This window comes from Notothenia rossii (assembly GCF_949606895.1).
Source record: "Notothenia rossii genome assembly, chromosome: 8".
Taxonomy (NCBI): domain Eukaryota; kingdom Metazoa; phylum Chordata; class Actinopteri; order Perciformes; family Nototheniidae; genus Notothenia; species Notothenia rossii.
In genome coordinates, this window is record NC_136906.1 from 27713372 (window position 1) to 27734935 (window position 21564).

The 21564-nt window shown below is 40.6% G+C and overlaps 1 protein-coding gene across 1 annotated transcript; it reads left to right on the plus strand.

The window, feature by feature from the left end:
* The first annotated feature begins 212 nt into the window (after positions 1-212).
* On the plus strand, positions 213-14590 carry hlfa (HLF transcription factor, PAR bZIP family member a). Its single transcript, XM_079644605.1, has 4 exons — positions 213-561; positions 1760-2113; positions 7789-7991; positions 11074-14590. The coding sequence occupies exons 1-4, from the start codon at positions 447-449 to the stop codon at positions 11287-11289; spliced, it is 888 nt and encodes a 295-aa protein (XP_079500731.1). The 5' UTR covers positions 213-446; the 3' UTR covers positions 11290-14590.
* The last annotated feature ends 6974 nt before the right edge of the window (positions 14591-21564 follow it).

Here is a 21564-nt window from a genome sequence, read left to right on the forward strand (position 1 = left end):
ACAACAAAAATATAAATATTATTTTAAAAGATTAGCAACAAAGTCGAAGAAATATATATATATTTTTTATGTATTTGGTTTGCCTCAGACATTAAATATCCCACTGTCTGTGAAGGGAGCATCAGTAAGCGTTGCCGCCCTCTGGTTCTTTGACGTCAGCAGCGTCGCTCCGCTCCGCACGTGGATGAAGTGTAGAGGCTCCGTCAGAGCCCGCCCTCCTCCTCCAGCTATTTGCCAGCCAGCTCCGTCTACAGGCAGCCAGCCGCTCACCGTCCTGCTGCTGCGCGGAGTCCCGTGTTTTCGCTCTGAGCCCCGGCGTCGTTTTCACCGCGTCTGCGAGGATCTCCGAGGGACCGGCAAGCTAGTTGGGTCGTGTCTCTTATTTAGGGGGGGACATTCGGCTTTGACTTTGCGAGATTTTGTTCTCCAATTGCCCTTCAAGACATATGGAGAAAATGGCCAGACCTCTTCCTATAAACGCAACTTTCCTGCCGCCGACTCACGGCGTGCTGAAATCCCTGCTGGAAAACCCGCTAAAGCTGCCTTTCCATCACGATGAAGGTATGTTTTTGTTTTTAAAGTAGCTAACTTGCACCCACACTAACTCGCCTTTCGTCTCCCCTTCTGTCATGTTTATCCGCTGGTTGTTTTTATTCTGTAGACATCCATGGGTTTTGACGGTTTTGACAGATACAGCGCAGTTAACACACAGATCAACTTAAATCATGCAGAGTGATATCTCATAATGTTAACACGATCTTTGTCGAAAAATAAAGTTATCGTATTGGTTTTCCAGGCAGCAGAGATAAGTAAAATAGAATGATGATTGTTTTGGCTGTTTTTTCGTTGACTGACAGATTGACACGAACTTCAGCTCAAGTTAACAAGCTAGTTTGTCTTTTGCTTACGATCTAAATTAAATTATTATGAACTAATTTGATCGTGTTGTGACTGACAGCGCTGTTTTTAGCTCGCAGGTGCGTTCATAACCTTTAAACCTTCTATGGGATTTATATTAGTGATATCGCAGTCTGTCCACAGAGGGCGTCTTTTCTTTTATGCAGCTTTTGTGTATGTTTTCATAACAAACTGATTGTGTTGTTAAATGTGTTTTCTGTAACTAGCCTACATTGTCATTTTTAATCTTTAAGGGAACACATTTCCCCAATTAATCATGCACATGGATTTGGTTTATTTGGATAGATTTCAATTCAATAGTTTAGACCAGTGTCAGAAATGTTGGGTGGCATAGAGCAAACAAATAATAATAATAATTATGCTTGAGATTGAGAAAAATGTATATATTTACTTACCAGTTAAGGCTACTATCCATATCCTTTATCAACCAATCATTTTATTTTAATTGCAATCTCTTAAACACACAGTGATGTTGTTCAAACTACACAGCTGTTATTACATAACACATAACTAATCATAAATAAACATTGATTGATTGATTGATTGATTGATGCAGTCTTTTTAGTCAAGTCTATAATTGCTTTCATCTATGCTACACACATCAACTCAGCATGGCTACATTTGGCAATGCAATTAATCACGACACAATCTTTAACTGCAGTTTTTTCATATCTATAAACCAATTATATTATACATATACAAAGGCTATTAAGAACAACTTAAAAGCCTTAATAATAATGAAGTTGATTTCCCTGAAGCATACTCTCTATTTATACCCATGCGCTGACCCGTGATCCTCCTGTGCTGTGACAATGAAATGACTTAGTGCAAATATTCACAGGATTTGGGAAGGACCAGGAGAAAGAGAAGAAGCTGGACGATGAGAGCAGCACAGCCAACCACCCGCAGTCGGCCTTCCTCGGCCCGACCCTGTGGGACAAGACGCTGCCGTACGATGGGGACAACTTCCAGCTGGAGTACATGGACCTGGAGGAGTTCCTGTCGGAGAACGGCATCCCCGCCAACACAGCTCAGGGCGAGCAGGCCCTGCAGGCAGCATGGAGCGCTCGGGCATCTCCGCCTGCACCCCCCGCCACACCTTCACCCAGCGTGGTGGACCTCAGCAGCCGCGCCACCACCTCGGTTCACACCACCATGGCTCCTCAGACCTGCCTCCACAGCCCCGGCTCAGCAGGTAGGAACCATGGCACCGAAACTGAGGCCTGTCACAATAATTACTTTGGTTCCCGGTACAGAAGACGATTAAGGCCACCATTTTTTTGTTTGTTCTGAGATTAGAGCATGAGTTCTGAGATTTAAGTCAGAATTCTGAGAACTTGATAAAGCAAACACTGATCGGCAGATGTACAAAAATTGCACGTGTCCATATAATCCTCTTCCGTATACCAGAAATAATTACAATGAATCATATTATTGTCATTTGAAGACTATTTAAGGACAATAATAGTATAATATTGCAAATACATTTACAAAAAGCCATGAATTTTGAATTCTAAAACAGAATTTACAAAAAATGAATGTATCAAGATATCCCAAGTAAAAACCTGAAATGAAAACAAACAGCCATCACTTTGAATAAAACGGCTTTAATAAAACAATTATGAAGTCTCATATTAGTAGTGAAACCCTGCTGTTAAATATTGATAATGATAACATGTTGGTGACATATAAGCAAACAAACAGGCACAACAGGAGTTATCAAGGTCAGCAGAACGTTATCCAGGTGGTTTCCACATATTGTGCCATAAGTTAATATCGTATAAATGATCGAGGTCAAGCTCACAAAATTGCACCTTAGTTAATAGGGTTACTTATCGAAGTCCATATAATGTACTATAAATCAATTCGTAATCATTGTGACAGGCCTACTTTAATTTTCACACCCTTGTTCACACCTCCACTGCCTCAGGGGATGCTGTAAAAGGCTTGTGATGCTGTTTGTTCACCTGCCACACACACCTGCCACACACACCTTCCACACACACCTGCCACACACACCTTCCACACACACCTGCCACACACACTTATCCTCTACCATTAGACAAACTGCCTGCGCTGAGAAATAAAGAGAACAATTGTCATTTAAAATGTTCCTCCCCACATAATCTCTCTTCAACACAAGCAATCGGTTGAGGTCTTTTTCTTCTTCTTCTTGGCAAACCAGCCAAACGTGCATACTTCACCAACTGGACTGGAGTTTGGAACCAAACCGGAGTGAGCGCTTTCTGAGCTCAGAGTTTGCACAGTCACACATTTGGGTATATAGGCGAACTCAGGGGATGATGAGTCATAAGGACCTCAGCCCCCCCTCAATAACACACGAATGCAAAAAGTATAATTTGGCCTTAGCCTCTCAAGTATAAGATGAGTGATAAATGAAGGCGACCTGTACGGTACACTCTATCTGTGTGCATTCTGGATGTGTGTGTTCAGTTTTGGTCTGCATCTTCACATTTACCTCCCACATGAACATGTCTGGGGTCTCCTGCGGAGCACTGGGCCATGTGACAGACACATGCAGGCTTGTCACAGAAGCTTGTCACGGCACAAACCTTCCTTCCTCTCGCTCTCCCCTTGCCTTTAACACTCTCCACTTCCCGTCCGGTCCTCCTCTCCCTCCCTCCCTCTCTCGGGCTCGGCTCCGACTCTGGCCCGGACTCAGAGCCAAGGCACAGGCTCAGGCTGTTCCCTGCAGAGATCACATGGAGCCTGCTGTGCTTTGGTCACGTGTGCCCGAATACTGTTCCAGCTCGCCAAGCCTCGTCTCGTTTAACCAGCCCCCCCCACAACAAACCTCCATCCCTCTGTGCTTGCAAGCAGCGCAGCAGGCGGCTGATAACATTGTTATCACAGCCAACGCACAAGCGAGTGGGCGTTTCGCTGTTTTTCTCAGTCTGAGCAGCCTGCAGACTTTAAGGGTCTGTGCCGGGGCCAGGTTTAGGACGTGTGACCCCTGCACGCTGTTGGCATTCGGATGAAGGGGGGGGTCAAAGGGTGTGTTGTGGTGCATTCCTGCGTGTTAGTCAAGGAAAGTTGGCTCAGCGAAACATATCCATCAACACATTTTAGGAACTAGATGTAGAGTACTTGTATTTATCATCGTGGAGGAATAATGTGTCAGAGTACAATCACTCAATACTGAGTACACATGTTTTTCTTTCTCAGTGTCAGAGCCAGTTTCCTCTGGCCTAGTTTCTTTCAAAGTAATGTCTTGTCATGCGGTGAAGGGACCTACATGTCCTGCCTAAGTGACCTTGAGGAATTATGATAATGATGATCAAGTGCATTTCATTATTTATGTTGTTAAATATTTTTTTTAAAAGGTCCAAAACCAAAGATGAGTTAGTCTGTCTCTCAATACATATAATACTATCTGTTGAAGACATAAAAAGGACTCAAACACATTTTTTAAAGACTTCCTAATTCCTAAAACACTGTATTTTTTATCAAAAGTTACTCAAACTGGAGGAAACAGCATCTGTTTTGGACTATTTTCAGCTGTGGATTGAAACACAATCTATCTAGTGTGTATTTAAAGCTTCAGGACAGTGTATTTGAGCAATACACAGTGTCAGGAATGCAGGAGCTGTTTTTAATAGCTTTTTGGATCACAATCAGCTCTATGGAAGAATAGGTATCCGTGGACACACACACAATAGGTGTTAGTAGAAAGAAAACAATCTTATTTCTGGTCTTTATTTTTTTCAGGATTAAAATATTGTAGAACATCACTGTGTGGTCACGTAAACCATGGTAGATCTTCCGAAAATGCTGAAACTAGTTTAAAGCCAATTAGGGGCTAAAGGGCAAAGCTCTCTCAGTGTGTGGCTGCTGTCGGTCCCACCCAGGTCAGAGTGCTGCATTCCAACCTGCAACACAGCTTATAGTACTATCACCACACAGCACCGTGATAACACTCTGATACCATCATGTAGCGTGACAGCAACCTGCAGCCGGCGTTGTGTGTAAACACATAAATACTGCCACGTCAAAATGAAACCTGTTCAGCGAGGTATGCATGAGTTCAGCTTTCACACGGCTCACAGCTACCTTTCCTGGCCTAATTTTAGATTTCCTGTGCAAGGAGGGGGACTATTTGATTGTGAATCATCGACTTCCTCTCCACTGGAATGTGTGGAAGGGCATTCCGGGTTAACGAGCGGGCATGTACTTTTAGCCCGTGTTTTAACTCCGCTAATAAGGCCATCAAAATGAGCGGTAAAGGTGATTAAGGCGACACTGCTGGCTATTTGCAGGCCGGACAGATTGACTCACAGCGGCTGGTTTTAGTGGGTAAGAAGCTTGCAGTCTGGGAGCTGTGGGTCTTACCTTTAAGGATGATTTACCTCCACCAAGTCGGGTGATTGATGGCTGGTGGTCAGACCTTCTGAAGGCAGAAGGATCAATAGGTTCAAACCCTCTGAACCCTGAGCAGTTTCTTTAGTTGTTTTGGAAACAGCACGACCATAGCTAGAAATAAAGAGGACGCAGGAATGTATTCTTGAACATTCTTCTTATAATCTTAAAATACATTAAATGCAAAGGGAAAAAACCCAGGTTTAATTTCTTTGATCATTTACAACAAGCAGGACACATTTTTTCATATTTCCAAATGGCCAGAAGTGTTTTTATCCCATTATGGGAAAAACATGGATAAGTTGATTTACAGAAAAAAATGTTTTAATGACAACAGTACATTTGGGATCCGGGAAACTGGATGCACATTTTTACATTTTTTCAAATACATTTCATCAATTTATAAAGAATAATTTTCAACAATTTCCAGAAACACATGTTCACAAACAAATACCGTAGTTTGATAAGCGCACAACCTCTTTTAAAATCAATATATATTTTGGACATTTCAGATGTCATCTTAAACCTCCCAACCTTTAACTGTCATGGTTTAACATAACTTTAAATGATTTATCTGTCTTATAATTCTTATTTGATTATTCTTAATCTTATTGTCTTGATGGGGATGTCGTTGTTAAGGGTTACATGATATAATAATAATAATAATAATAAAGGTTAAATGAATGCATCAAATAGAAAATCTCCATCTTTACCCAGCATACCTTGTGTTAAATGAGCTGCAACATAAACACCTCCTCAAAGCAAATATCCGATTGTTATGTTTTCATCGGGGGATTTTTTTTCACATTTTCTCGGCATTACAGCTCAGTTTAACAAGCTGACAATGATCAGTTTCAACAGTCCTGCATAGTCTTTCACACGTTTGTTGTGGCATGTCTGTGACGGAGCCAATCACTTCCTCTGATGTACAGCAAACACTTGCTGTTTGATTCTCATATATTCTCATCTGTGGGCCCCTCCTCAAATGTCCAAAGCATTCTGACCACGAACACACACTCTCACTGAAGGTCAGCCGCATTGACTGGCTGTCATGGCGAGCTCACACAGAAATGTGGGTCATGATGTACTGACTGCAGCAGCATAACAGCAGCTAATGAAAATGTCGCTGCTGCTGCAGTCATATCCCCGATGGTTGTCATGCTCATCGAGCTTCTACTATCGAGTGGGGGGAACGCAGGTTTGGTCCGTGCGACGAAAACAAATGAGCCCTAATGTAATGGATCACAGAGAAATTGATCTGGACCTGCGGCTCATCCAGTTCAGCTCATTGGCCCAGCGCAAAAGGAACAATTAGAGAAGCTTGGCACAGGAGGAAGACGGACGTGGAGGCATGCAGATCTCCTTCAGAAGATTACAGCTGCTATGAGACCAGCTGACCTGCTGATAGCTGCTCCGTTTGAGATAAAACTATTAGACACATTATTTCCCCACCTGTGAATTTCAAAGCTGGTGTTAGAGCCCCACCTGCTGCCAAGATGGGGAATATACTCCTCTGGACAGGTTTTCTGTTGGGTTTTTTCTAGAAATGTACCAACAGTTGTCGAATGTTGAATGTTTACAAAACAAGGTTGTGCTAAGAAATGCATTTAAAGTTCCTCGTCTTCTATAAACATTTGTAATACTGTTTATCTTTTTTTTTTTTTAAGAAACAGTATTTTCTGAATAATTTGTTTTATAAAAACTGGAAAAACAGAATGAGCTTTTCCAGATGGCCACATGTGTTACCATTATTAGGAAAACAATTGGGTAGGTTGATAGACTGCAAATTAATATGAATAGCTTATTTAACATCTTTGGGCTTTTGAAAACATGCACAATTTTTTAATACATTTTTCAGATTATCAAGAAAATAAAAATTGGCAATTTGCAGATGTTGATGTGAAAAGTGTCATGGTTTGGTAAATACAGAACCTCCTCCTCACATTTTCTTTAGGACATTTCAATTTGAAAAAGCAAAACATATTTTTCTTCAATTCCTCGTTAACTTCAAATGTCAGAAAAGGCTATTTTCGAGCCTCTCAAATATGAAAATACCATGCCTTTTATTGGTTTTAAATTATATTAAAGTGGGTTTTGGATAGAAAAATTGCACTTTAAAACATTACTTTGCACTTTTAGAGTAGTTCCTCACATTTGATAGACTAAAATCAAGCAATTAGTCTTCAGTTGCAGCCTAAGATCATAGTTAAAAAACAAGGAAAGGTAGCAGTGAGCCCCCCCGTGTGAGCCCCCCTGTCAGCCCCCCTGCTCCTTATGAGTTCTCCTTACACAGCTGCTCCTCCCACCAGCCTTAAGGGCTTCACTTAGAAGAGCTGCTGGTGAGGACGTTGCATAACCAATCACCCCAAAATGATGTGTCACTTTGCCCTTTAACTGTTACAATTACACTCAGAATGAGAGGTGCTTGGCCTTTTCCTCCACAAAATGGGATGAATCTGTGCACTATGCTAATGTATGGTATTTGTCTCTCAGCCCGGGACACCTCCAGCCCCATCGACCCAGAGTCCATCCAGGTGCCCATCTCCTACGAGCCGGACCCCCAGGACCTGGCTCTGTCCAGCGTGCCCGGACAGGAGATGTTCGACCCCAGGAAACGCAAATTCTCCGCGGAGGAGCTGAAGCCGCAGCCCATGATCAAAAAAGCCCGCAAGGTGTTCATCCCAGAAGACCTGAAGGTGAGCTGCTGCTCTGTCGGGGGGGGGGGGGGGGCGTTTGCCTGCTGTTATGTAAGCAGCTCAGAATAACCCTTAGGGGTGGAAGACAAGCTGCAAACTAAATGATACAAGGCTGAGCAACATGATGGTTTGAAAAAGGCTTTCTATGAAAAACTTGATTGTAGTAAACTGCTGTCATATACCTACAATATTCTTTAATTTCTTAAATTGCTTATTTATTGTAAACTATCAGAATATTATCTTGGAATTTAAGTTTCTTGATCTCCATGAGAAATGATGAAATAAATTCAAATATTAGTGACATTTATTTTTAAATATTTGCATTAACACAAGTAAGAATTTGCATTAAAATGATCAAATCAAAAACATATATTTATATGAACGTCAGAAGTTATTGTAAAATGTCAAATAAAAATATGTTAAAGTAAAATACAAACAAAATCAAATCAAAACCTAATAAATGTGCAGTTTATTTAGAACATTTAACAGTGATCATTATGAATATAAATATGGTGCTTGATATTCAATATGTAAGGTACCAGTATCAAGTTTGTGTGTTTTTTTATTGAAAGAATACTTTATCTGATACTTCATATTAAATCCAGCCAAATATGCCAACGTTTAGACAAAAAATGGAAATATCTCTGATTTAAATCAATAAGTATGTGATCACAACATAATCAATAATCTAACCTTAAAGCAGGAGTTCTGTTTTTAATATGACAGAAAGAGATTTAATGTGCTGATGTTTCTTAAGTGATTGAAAAGGTACTGCAGCTTTGGTAAAAAAACATTTTTAATTTAATACATGTTGCACTATATTTAGCAGCCATTGTTGCTTTCTTCAGGTTCAGATGACTCACGCAGCCTTAGACAAAAGGTAAAAGCTCCACTCTGACGTACAGCAGCCCAGAAACAACATCATTACCTTTGTATTTTATTAAGACATTAAGCTCCAAGGTTTTCAGCAGTCTGTGCATTAAAGTTTTAACTGTGAGACAGTAAAGGTATTTGCTGGTGGGAATAACTCAAACTGACAGCGTTGGGTCAGCAGAGCTTCCTGAGTTGACCTTGTGACCCTGCCAGGAGCAACAGGCCTTCATCATGGGACTAATCACTCCTCAAGACCAAGCACCAGACTCTGGGGCTGAGGGGAACAGAGAAAGGACATGACAATCAGCGGTTTTCAAATTGTGAGGCGCGCCTCCCTTGGGGGGCGCCAGAGAGCTTCAGGGGAGGCGCAGCATGAGAAAAGAAATAAAACGAGAAACAGTGAAATCTAGCTGGTTAATTTCAGCTAACTTTATGCGAGTGGCAACATGCAGTGTGCGAAAAATCACACATCCGATCGTCTGGGACGTGTTATTTATAATATCGGACAAATTACATCTTTCCATTGACGTGATGGACGGACAAGTGACGTTTTTCGCCCATAAATGTTAGTTTCGGTTCTGCTTGTCGATTCCTAAGGAAATGCATCTCGACGCTTCCTGTACTGTTAGACGGGGCGGGCAGGACGTGTAGCACAGTGGCAGGGTTGGCAAGCAAAACTCGGTTCCGAGTAGGAACAAATAACAATTTGTGCCGGGATTAATAAGACTTGTGGGGACAGGAGGCGGAGGCCGAGCCCCGCGGACCGCAGCTCTCTCTCTCTATGCTCCGTATCAGCTGATCGCTGCATGGTGCAGCTCAGCGTCTCTCTCTCTCTCTCTCTCTCTCTCTCTCTCACTCTCACTCTCACTCTCACTCTCACTCTCACTCTCACTCTCACTCTCACTCTCTCTCTCTCTCTCTCTCTCACTCTCTCTTTCTACGCACAGCGGCTCCGCTGACCGTTTAACAGCCTCATCTTTGTCAAACTTTCTTATGTTCTTTCTCTAACACGTAATGAAGGTTATTAAGCGTTTTAGCTCCTATGTTGTTAATATTGACTGCCATTTCCTTTGTGAAGTAAAGCAGCCTCCCTGTCTGTGTCCTCGCGCTGTACTCACATTCCCGGACCCCCAGACTCGGAGGAGCAAAGGGATGTCAGTATTGTTTATGAAGCAGGGTAAAGAAAGTATATTATTGAAATGAAAATACTATTTATTTACTTTTACAAACAGTGAGTAGCTGGGCAGCTGCAGCATACGTGTATTGCAGGACATGTGTTGTACAGACAGACTGTGTTGTTGGACTCTGTATACAGGCAGGTTGCAGTGTAACATCAGAGAGGACTGGGACTCAGAACGATAGATTCAAACACACACACAGAGACGAGACAAGAAGAGAGAAACAGTCAGTCATTTCAAATGGCAGCGAAAACAGAGCATTTAATGACATTTTCTCTTACTGGACCTCTTTGAAATGCAATTGAATACCCCTGCATTATAGCAACAACAATAATAATAATAATGATGATAATAATAATAATAATAATAATAATAATAATAATAATAATAATAGCAATAATAATTGGGAGGGGGGGCGCGGCTGTTCTTATGTTCTCTGAGGGGAGGCTCACCTTCCCACACTTTGAAAACCCCTGCCCTAAATAAATGTTCTCATGAACTTTAAAGCTTAATTTTTGATTTTTCGTGCTGCAGCACCTCTATTCACCCTGTCTGAAACCAGGGCCCAGTCTTCTCTGATTGGTTAGCTGGCCAGCTCTGTTGTGATTGGTCAACCGCTTAGAAATGTGCCTCCCCTTAGCTTTACGCACAATGTGTTGGAGCACTATTTAAAAGAAGTGCAAGTGTTATGTAGTGATGTCACTATGTTACCGAAGTAAACAAAGGATTCCAATGGAGGTGTTTCAGGCAGGGGGGGAGTGTGTGGGAGATATACTCCCTCTGGAGGGAACACAGGGAATGTAGCCTTTGCAGACCATTTACATGCACACAAACCTATTGAACACACTACAGGAAAGGGAAAACCCCAAAAGCACTAGAGCCTCTTTAATATTTGCTTTAGAGTATGCCGGTTTCAGAGTTGTCGAGCCTCAATTTGTTATTATGATTGATTCATATTACAATTAATGATATATACAGTCTGTGAATAAACCCCTCTGTTCAGTGTTGACACCTCCTCTCCGCTCTCTCAGGACGACAGGTACTGGATGCGGCGCAGAAAGAACAACGTGGCCGCCAAGAGGTCCCGGGACGCGCGGCGGCTGAAGGAGAACCAGATCGCCATCCGGGCCAGCTTCCTGGAGAAGGAGAACGGTGCCCTGCGCTGCGAGGTGGCCGAGGTCAGGAAGGAGCTGGGCCGCTGCAAGAACATTGTGGCGAAATATGAGGCCCGACACGGGCCCCTGTGAGGCCCCCCCAAAAAAATAAAACACCCATCCCACACCCACTCATCTCCCCCGACCCGCCTTCCCTCGAGTTTAAAGGACAATGTGTCTCTTTTGGTGGCACTACACCACCCCCCCCCCCTTTTCCCACAAACCTCCCCCATTTCCCATCACACACCTGTATGATTCTGGTATTATAACTGACGTCTATCATAAGCTTTGATCCTTCTTTTAGTTTCCGTACACATTGTTCCACTTATATAGTGGATATATAGAAACATATATTTACACACACACATACTTCCTGTTTTATGTACTGAGCTATGAGCCAACCCACCAGCTGAGTCCCCCTGCTACCTTTTTGAGAGTCGATGCCATGCTGTTTGTCGTTCACTTTCATACCAATTTTATACGTGAGGTAGAGACTGAAAACTGTTCTCTCTCCCTTCTGCTTTTTCTTCTGTGGTATAACATGTGACGTGTCCGAGAGCCTGCTCAGACCCCTCAAAATCTTGATTTTTTCATTATATTTTCTTCCCATCATCTTATACTGTTTTCGTGCTGATCATGTCGTTGTTCAGTTGTCCCTCGCAGCTTCTCTAACAGCTCGATGTTATTAACGTTCAGAAAGCACTTCCCAAAAAGATTCCCTGTGCATTCGTGGCGTAGATTTTCTTTTCTTCTTTATCCTGACACTGAGCAATAATTCCTCTCCAGAAGTAAACTGACATGACTACCTAACATGCTCCTCACCCCCCCCCCCCCGTGCACTAATACGTGTCTCAGAATCTGATCCGGTTAACTCAAAATAAATTCCTCCACTTCATATTTATCAGAATAATTTTCTCTCAGATGGAAGATTGTTTTCGGTTATATATATTTGCATTCTGTTTATATAATTGTTAGTATTAATACTACTATTGACATTGTCATTTAGCTCCTCCTTGTTTTCAGATTACAGCAGGATTTTTCTTTTACAGAACGATAAGCTTTTTATTTGTTTGGGCAAAGTTGTAAAAAATAAAATCCCGCTTCTGCCTAACTTAGCATGATTTAATATGAGTTTTATTTTATTTTTTAGAAATCAATACAGATGTCTCTCATTGTAGCTCTATGTTTGCCCTCTTTAAGGATGGCTGTATGAATGTAAAAGATGTTGACAAAAAAAGTTGGATGGTGTTGTCCAATACCGTGGTTAACCCGATCGATTTGTTTACTGCAGACCAAAAGATTCACAACAGAGACGATATATTCGTTACAAGAGATAATATGTTTATATGAACCTATTCTATAAGTTGTTCTTTTTGTACAGTATTTTTCCTATACATTACTGAACTATGTATTTTAAAGGCACAACAGATCCAGAATATTGTTATAGAATACAAATATATAGCTAAAAAAAACATATAGTGGTATTTTGATATTCTATATTAGCTTAATATGTGATAGTTTTACAGAGATTTGTGGATATTCAGCAGCACCCAAACCTCCTGGGCATTATTCTTATCATCATCACTACAAATATTATGACAACACTCCTTTTAGGCTCTTATGTCATAACAAATCCCATTAAACTCTGAGGAAGCAGATGCAGTCCAGAAGAGAGAATGTACAGTAAGGCACTTTTAAAAAATCGACACAAATCAGACGCGTTTGTTCATTATGTTTGGTGTTGTGACATTCCCCCGACACTTAAGGACTTTTCGTCTTTACAATGCTGAATATTCTTAAGGCTTTTCTTGTTTTGTTTTTTTTAACCGCGCAGCTTGTGAGTAATTTCTTTGTGATTTCATTTGACGGTTTGAAGTTACAATGAAGGAAGGGAAGCTGGTTTATATCTCTGCTTTGTGTGGGATTCGGCCAATGCAGTTGTAGCGTGTCCCTGAACCTGAGTAATGGATACTGGGAAGCTTTCCTTATTTTTCTTAAATGAAGGCTTACAGTAGAGTTTCCCTCAAGGTCTGTTGTGTTGTAGTGTAGAGCTGCATGCTGCTTTTCGCCAATCAGTCCAAGACTGGGATGGATTTGTGTTTTTCACGGCTGATATTGACATTTCTCATAGAAAGTATGGAAGCCCACAAAATCATCCAAATTATGATATTATTTTATTTTTCGCTGAAAGATAAAATAATTATTACCAAAATGTATTTGTTTGCATTGAATATGAATTCAGTTTGCAGCAGATTAGCTTAGTTTAGCACACACTTTTAAAACAAAAAATAGCTTAAGACAGGACATTTCAAATGAAAAAAACTTTTGTTATTTAATTTTCAATTTAAGTTTTTCTACCAATTTAAAACAATGTTTTTCATGTTGATTTGTAGATTAAAAAAAATTAAATTCCGTTTTTTTTATTGATTTGGTTTGTTATTGAATTTTTAGCAGCTATTCAGTTTCAAACATAAGATCATTTGTTTTACATATACGTTTATACACATTAAGCACACAAATGACACATTTATTTAGTTTTTAGTTGTTGCAGCTCTGGGCTTCCGTATTTTTGTTGAAACATCTTTACATTTTAAAGCATTAATAATTGATCTACTTCAGGGTGAAAACTGTATTTTAAAACAAAATCTTTGAAAAACGAGTCAATATCGGCCCAATGAAAACAGATTGAATCTCAGTCCAGACTCGATTTAACTTTATTTATCCAATCCAAAGGTGTGTGTGACGTAAAATGGTTATTTTTCTAACCACAAACTATCGTCTTAGTATTTTTGCGCTTTAGATGGGGATCCACTTCCGTATCTGCACAGGCGAGTGTGAACAGGGTTCGTAGAGCGAAAGAGCGAAGACTGGAACAATGCCTCCTGAATCTGTGGGGCATATTTTTATGAAATTGTATATATATATATATATATATATATATATACATAGGAAAAAGCCAATAATTAATCCATGTGTATCCCAAAAGTACCTCGCTGTCGAGTGATTTCACTACCTCACCCGGAAACATTAACCATAATTCTGAGTCTATTCCAGTGCCTTGAATACACTGACTGTTTCCCAGTCTCTCAGCAATGTAAAGTTCTCATCACCAATCGGATAGGTTCACATCTGCACTGAAGGGCTTCTTAGTGCATCAAAAATAAATTCTATATATATTCTATCCACTGACAACTCTTTTCATTTCTTATTTTGGACATTGCAACAGACTTGTAACCATTGTATTCATGGCAACACCAACGGACTGTTTCAGAGTGTATAAAAACACAGACTAAAGGTGTTTTGGTCTTGATTGTCATGGAATGGATGCATAACTTTTATTTGTGCTGTTCAGCCTCTCTGTAATTTGTAGTGTCTAATAAAATCCCAATTCTTATCCGGTGTGTATAATTTCTCTGTTCATTCATATTACTTATTAGACGCTTTTATCCAAAGTGATTTACATACTCAATACTGTGGACAATCCCCACAGGAGCAATTTGGGGTGAAGTGTCTTGCCCAGGGACACAACGACATGCTGACTGCAGTGGGACCTGTGACCCCCCTGATCCCAACACCAAGGCTCTATCCACTGCACCACACATGTGTTTCTCAAAATGACCAATTCTTAATTACACCTGCAACCTTGCCACAATCATTTTAATCATTTCTGCTTGATGACTTGCCTTGTTAAAGGTTAAATATATAGTATACAGTTATAAAATAAGTATAATTATCAAAGGAACTTGGCCAGACTGGTCTGTAGCATTGACTATTGAAATGTATATTTTAAGTATTCAAAAGTGGCACTAGTCTAGTATAGTCATTAGATAATCTGAATCAAGACATTTTACACATTTGTAAATTATTTGTGCATATGATTAGGTTTTGATCTTTAGTGTAATTATGGTGTGTTCCAGTTGTACTGGGAAGTGTGAATATCTAAGTTCCTCGTCGGAAATTCAACTGGAACGCCCCTTAAGGTCGGACTTTCTAGTTGGAAACTCAGAGATACCTCGCCATACCCGAGATCATCCGTGATCATCATTCAAAATGGAGTCTCTGCATATGAACATTAAAGGTGGGGTAGGTAAGTTTGAGAAACCGGCTCGAGATACACTTCTTATTATATTCCATGGAATGCTCTTAACATCCTGATAGCAATGAATATCTTAAGTGCTTTGACAAAAAATCCATAAAAAAATGTCATCTGTGGAAGCCGTACTACTGTAAAAAGCACGACCAATCATTTTAGCCGGCTCGGCTAGAATAACTGGATGGCCTACCTGCCTGTCAGCCTTCCATCTGTGCACAAACTTATCTCGTGCCCTCATTGGTCATGTGCGCGTTCGTGTGTGTTGGAGGAGGGGCTCTGTAAAGAAGTGGCAGATTTTTTTCCGGTTGTGTATTTTCAAATGCTAGCTCACTCAAGCTGGTTTCTCCAAAATTACCTACCCCACCTTTAAGAGAACACTTTGATAATATAACATGTTTAGCTCTTCTGTATTATTTGTCACATTAAATCAACTTTACATATGGTCCTGCTCATCTTCTATCAGTGGATATTTGATACAATGTTTGTATTAACAAAATACAAAATAAAGCAGTTATCAACTGTATTGCTTACGATGGCTTACTCGAGGTGACTGCTAAAGCTTTAAAGGTCACCTATTGTGTAAAATCCACTTTTTCATGTTTTTTATACAAAAACATGTGTCCCCAGAAGAGCTCACTGTGTAAAGAGATTCTGAAAGTTTCAGGAAAAAAGATTTGCTCACTTTTTGTCCTGATCCATTTATATAAAAACCTGTCTGAAGATGAGCTGATCAGATGTTGGCCACTTTACGATTGTTTGGCTTGTAACCATTAGCCAATCAGCAACAAAGGTATGCTTAGAGTTACATTTTGCAATAATACTTTTGCAACCCTGTGTTTAATATGATCAATTCAATTTTTTCTTTGTAATTAGGACAATTCTGGAGAAATGGATCTGCTGGAGAAGGAACCCAATCTGAAAAGTGCCCAGCGAATCATCAGGACAGAGCTGAACACCCCCAGGTGCTGGAGAAAACAAAACGGCGATCAGGAATATCCTCCACCCAGACCTTTGCTTACTGCACTTGTGTCTTAGTTTCAGAATTTGATTTTTTTATTTGTCCTTTCTTTTAATAGATATTTAACGATTATAGCTTGAGTCTGTCTGATTCCCCAAACGACTGCTTCTATATACTTGCTGCATATATAATACAAATAAACAACTCGATAAACACACTTTTGCTGATATTTGTTTTAGTGCTGGTGATGTTAAATAACATGATTGATTTCCTCTGTCTCAATGATGAAAGTTATAATAATAGAAGACATGAAGCTGCAGAGAGAGGATGGATATTTTCTTACCTCTACTTTGTGATTAGATGAAAATACAAAATTGAATTAAAATAGTCATTGTTAAACACATAGTTTATTTCATTTACTGAGGTTGTAACCATTATTTACAACATGTGTACATAAGCAGTGGACTAATAGGATATCTCTAGGTCATTAAACTGTCTTCAGTTCAGTTTAATTTTATTAATACAAAAAATAGGTCATAGAAAATGTTTAATTGTGTATATCAGCAGAGTGAGGGGTCACGGTGCTGCTGGACCTGGAGGTGCTGACCTGGTGTCAGTGGGACATCATCTGGGCTGGTTTAGGGGAATCAGAATCAGAATACCTTTATTAGTCCCACAGAGGGGAAATTTGCAGCGTTACAGCAGGAAAGAGACACAGACAGATTAGTGTTGCATCTTAAATGCGTTAAAAAAAGTACTAAGTTATATAGTCTAGTGCAGGGGTCGGCAACCCCTGGCACCGTAACCAGTGGCACACTAGGAATAAGTGGAATAAGTGTGCACAAATATTTAAATTGTATTTTCGGATCCTGAACGAGACCGCCGCCAGAGCGCGTCTCCCCGTTACCTGCAGAAGGAAGGCATGCACGCAACGCAGCCCCGCTCTCTTTGTCTCCAGGTGACATTCTGCCGCTTTCCTCCGTGGTGCAGTGCTGATCGTTTCACCACGGAGGAAAGCAATTCACTAATTGCAGTACCCATAAGGAGCTGTACAAATGCCGCAGTTTTTGCGTGCCTGTGTATTTAGTTGAAAGCCCAGTGGCGATCTGCTCATCTCTCATCGACATAATATGCTACAAAGGGGCGGACTGTGTGTTGAACTTTCCTGTCGGCTCCCAGACCGTAGTCGAGGAGGGCAGAAGCAACAAGCTTCAGGTTCAATAACCCACTTTAGAGAGAGGCGAGCTCTTCTTGGGAGGCCGTCGCATTTATTTAGCTGTTCTTCTGTTTCACAAAAGACCTCTGTTTTTCTGCTTCCTCGTTTCACTTCCAGAAACATACACACGTTCTCTCCATAGGTTCTCTCACTGTCGCTCTACCATCCACAAACACACATGCACAAGCCACACCCCTCTCTCTCTCTCTCTCTTAAAGGGACAGCGATCTCATCTCACTCAACATGACCCTAATATCATAGCATGTGTGCTCTGGAGAATCACAGAACGGACGATCGTCCTTATTATTATGCCGTTTAAACCAATTATTTAAATGTGTTTGTTAAATTCGGCATCATGTGAGTTGCGCTGACACGCTGCTTCCCCGCAGCGAGGCTCCCCCGCCCTCCTGCTGATAGTTGACGAGCGTCAAGCTCCTCACCCCCCCCCCCCCCCCCCCCCCCCGTTGATAATTCTCGATCGTTGGCACGCTGATAACAATTATTTTTTTAAATGGCACTTCATATCATAAAGGTTGCCGACCCCTGGTCTAGTGGGTAGAAGGGGGTATCATGCACCCCCCTGAAATATACTTCTAATCAGCTTTTCTAGATTGGAAAAATTGTGTAGAAAACAATTAGCTATGTTAAAAAGTTGAAAAATGGTCCCACGTATATTATTTTCCAAAATTAGTGTTTATTTACCCTAAAAATCGAGTTTCACTCTTTTTAGACCTTTCACTATATCTCAGCCATTATTGCAGATAACTGAACAATTAAGGTACCCAGATCCATGTTTTGAGGGTCAAGGAACACAATAAAACTATTCTTAAAGTGATCACATGTGTCTGTGGCATGCTATTATGCTAATTAGTGCCGCCATTACAAGAAAATTGCATTTTAGTCTTGTACCAAGAACGATGTATTTTGCACCGACACAGAAATATACTTATAATGAGTGTTTCCTAAGTGGAAAAAGTGAGCTATGTTAAAATGTTGTCTGGATGTCCCACATGTATTTTCTATGCAAATTAGTGTCACCATTACCAAAAACTGAATTTTCACACTTTTCACTCTCTCAGCCAATATTGCAGATAAATGAACAAATAATGTGTCTAGACCAGGGGTGCCTAGACTTTTTGGGCTGGTGAGCTACTTTTGAAATGACCAGCTCACCGAGGTCTACCAACCAAAAATAAAATCCCAAATTGCAAGGGTTGCTGAATAACACGTTTTATTTATACATGGGATAACTATAATAGGGCTGCAACAAACAACTAATTTGATAATCAATTAATCTATCGATTAATGAAACGATTAATCGACTATTCGGACTATTACTGTATGCCTTGCACAATTTCTCAAACGCTCTAATTTAGCCATCAACTTTTAGATTTAGCTTCAGGTTGTTTTAGGCATGTGGAAACTAACAACGAAGACAATAAGGATGAATACTTGATTCAAAAATACATATATTATTAAATTAACTTAACAAATTGTGAACAAAATTAACATTGCTTGTTATTTAAATTAAATAAATAATATTTCACATCAAAAGAAACAACAATGTTTTAACAAATCGTATTAAATAATGTGATGACAGAACTGTAAACAGAATAGCTGAAACTTTAACAAAATAAATAACTCAGTTACCTCGAATCATTAACCCATGTTTGTATAATGGAGTTAACTCTGTGTGTTGCTGCTAGCATACATAACACCTGACGTGGAAACGTTACTCGTGGATGTGGCTACAGAGCGGCTAGAAAGACAGTCGAACCCGGTGTATTCCTCCGTCTGAATGTGGTGCACTTTAGATAAATGTTGAGATAAATTGCTCGTGTTACCGCCCTTACATGCTAAACACTCTTGGCAAGGAGTATTGTCCACCTCAAGACGGGTAGCATTTAACCACACCTTGGAGCACTTCTCTCCGCCATCTCCTCCGTGTGTTGCTGCATACTAGCAGCCGTGTGCGTGTAAACTGCCCCGCCCCTCGCACACAGACGGAAGAGAGAGATCTCTTCTCGATTGGAAAAGTCGAAAATACACCGACCATAGACGCAATTGTTTGTCTGTTTGCATGTTAGAAACGAGTTGGCGACACTAAGACTGCAAGATAATGTTTTTGTAGCAATAATACATGACCTTTCTCTTTCTCAACTCGCTACTCGGAGGGAAGTCGCTGTCATATGCCTTGTGATCACTCCGATAATGCCTCTCCACGTTACCTTTCTTTGGCAGAGCGACGCTTGCTTTACAAATAAGGCAAATAACCTTTGAATGTGACATCACAAAAAAATATTCTTCCTCCCATTCTGGGTGGAAGTGGTATGTCTTTAGCTTTTTGCTCGGTCCCGCACTGTTTATCTCTTGTTTGTCTCTTTAACTTCATTTGAGTTTACCCGGCACTTGACTGATTTTGTATCACTTTACATTCTGGGTTAACAGACTGGAAAGCGATAGGTCGCTTTTTCTGTCAATCAAGTAAACTCCTGAATTAAGTGGCAGGGAGGCCAAGGGAGGAGGGATCAGGACCAGTTTTGTCTATTTTAACGGAGCTGGATTTTTTTTATTTTTATGAATGACTCACGATCTACCGGCATTGCCCCTCGACCGCGGTTGACGTACTGGGCACCTCTAGACCCATGTTTTGATGGTCAAAGATCACAATAATACTATTCCCAAAGTGATCACATGTATCTGTGGTATGCTAGTATACAGCTCTGGCAGTATGAAAAATGTTTCCCGCCAAAACAAACAAGTAGCTAACTTGGCTACACACACACATTCAACCCCCAAACAAGCAAGGTAAGTAGCTAACTCAACTAGACTCATGTCTAGTTGCATGTGTGGGCTGTCTTTCATTTTGACACACAGAACAATGGGGGCTATCCACCCTTATCCACAATGTAAAGTAATTCACACAGCCTCTTCCCTCTTCTCTCTGTGAGGAGTAGCAGGTTCAGCTTTCAGAACAAAAGTAACAAAAAACTAAAATGGCATTCATTTTTTTAAATATGTTGTGTAGTGATAGATTTATTTATTGTATTATTGCTTTGATAAAAAATATAATTCATATAGGCTAGCCCTTTTAGTTGTGAAGATATAATCATTCATTCTGGGCATGTCATTTTCGAGCCTGAGGCCTGAAAAATAGGCCCAGGGCTAAACAGGTTAAACTGTGGAACATGATGGCTGCTCTCAGAACATCTGTTATAATTTTCAAAAGTTCTGATTGTATAACAGGGTGTCTTTAGGCGCTTTCACACCGGAGTACTTTTCCCACAATAGTTCCGATATAGTTCCGAAAAGTTGCGTTCACACCAAAAAAAAACAGAACTAAAATTAGTTAGTTGCGACAAAGTTTGGATCAAAGATGGTCATCGTAAAACTGAGAGACCTGAATACTTCCCATCTTATAAAAACAAAGAAAATGCATAGGAGCAAATCGAATCACGGGCTGAGAAAATTGGTCTAGTTTGACTTCAAGGACAAGTGAAGGGCAAAGACCTCTTTGCTTGTGAGGCTAAACATCATCAGTCGTAATTTAAATCTTTCCGCACAGTATTAGCCAACTACGAGCGCAGCAGTATTCTTAAAGCAGGAGCTAAGGATACCAACCAAGCTTTCATGTCAGCCTCCCATGAAAAGGCATTTGTTTCAGTACTGGAACACATTGGAACTCATGTAGTCCAGCAAATTGAGGTCCTACAGCTATCTTCCTTGCGCTTGCTGTATGTGGAAGAGCTGAAATTGAATGGGTACAAGAACACAAATTATCGCTCAGAGAAACTCCTGAAACGGCTACAGAAAGATCCAATCTAGGAGCATATCCAGTCTACGAGAGTTGACCACGACAATGCTGATGCCATTTCTTTCTGGCTGGTGTACAGCTTGAAAATCACGGTATCGAATGCCGTTGCATGAGCTTACACTCTCTGAACCACAGACAAGTACAAAAACGTTGCTCTCCTACTCCACCAGAATATTCTGCAGGCTTTCAGAGTCCAAAGACCTACAGTGGCCGCCAACAGCTGACGACATGGAGCTCACTCCTGAAAACCTCCTACCCACAGACCTCGTCCGGTTTCTCAGCATGGT

Bases quoted from the DNA above. Each gene is read 5' to 3' on its own strand.
- hlfa (XM_079644605.1), top strand. From the start codon at position 447: ATGGAGAAAATGGCCAGACCTCTTCCTATAAACGCAACTTTCCTGCCG. The intron at 562-1,759 runs GTATGTTTTTGT...AAATATTCACAG, and splicing joins GCCTTTCCATCACGATGAAG to GATTTGGGAAGGACCAGGAG. The intron at 2,114-7,788 runs GTAGGAACCATG...TTTGTCTCTCAG, and splicing joins CCACAGCCCCGGCTCAGCAG to CCCGGGACACCTCCAGCCCC.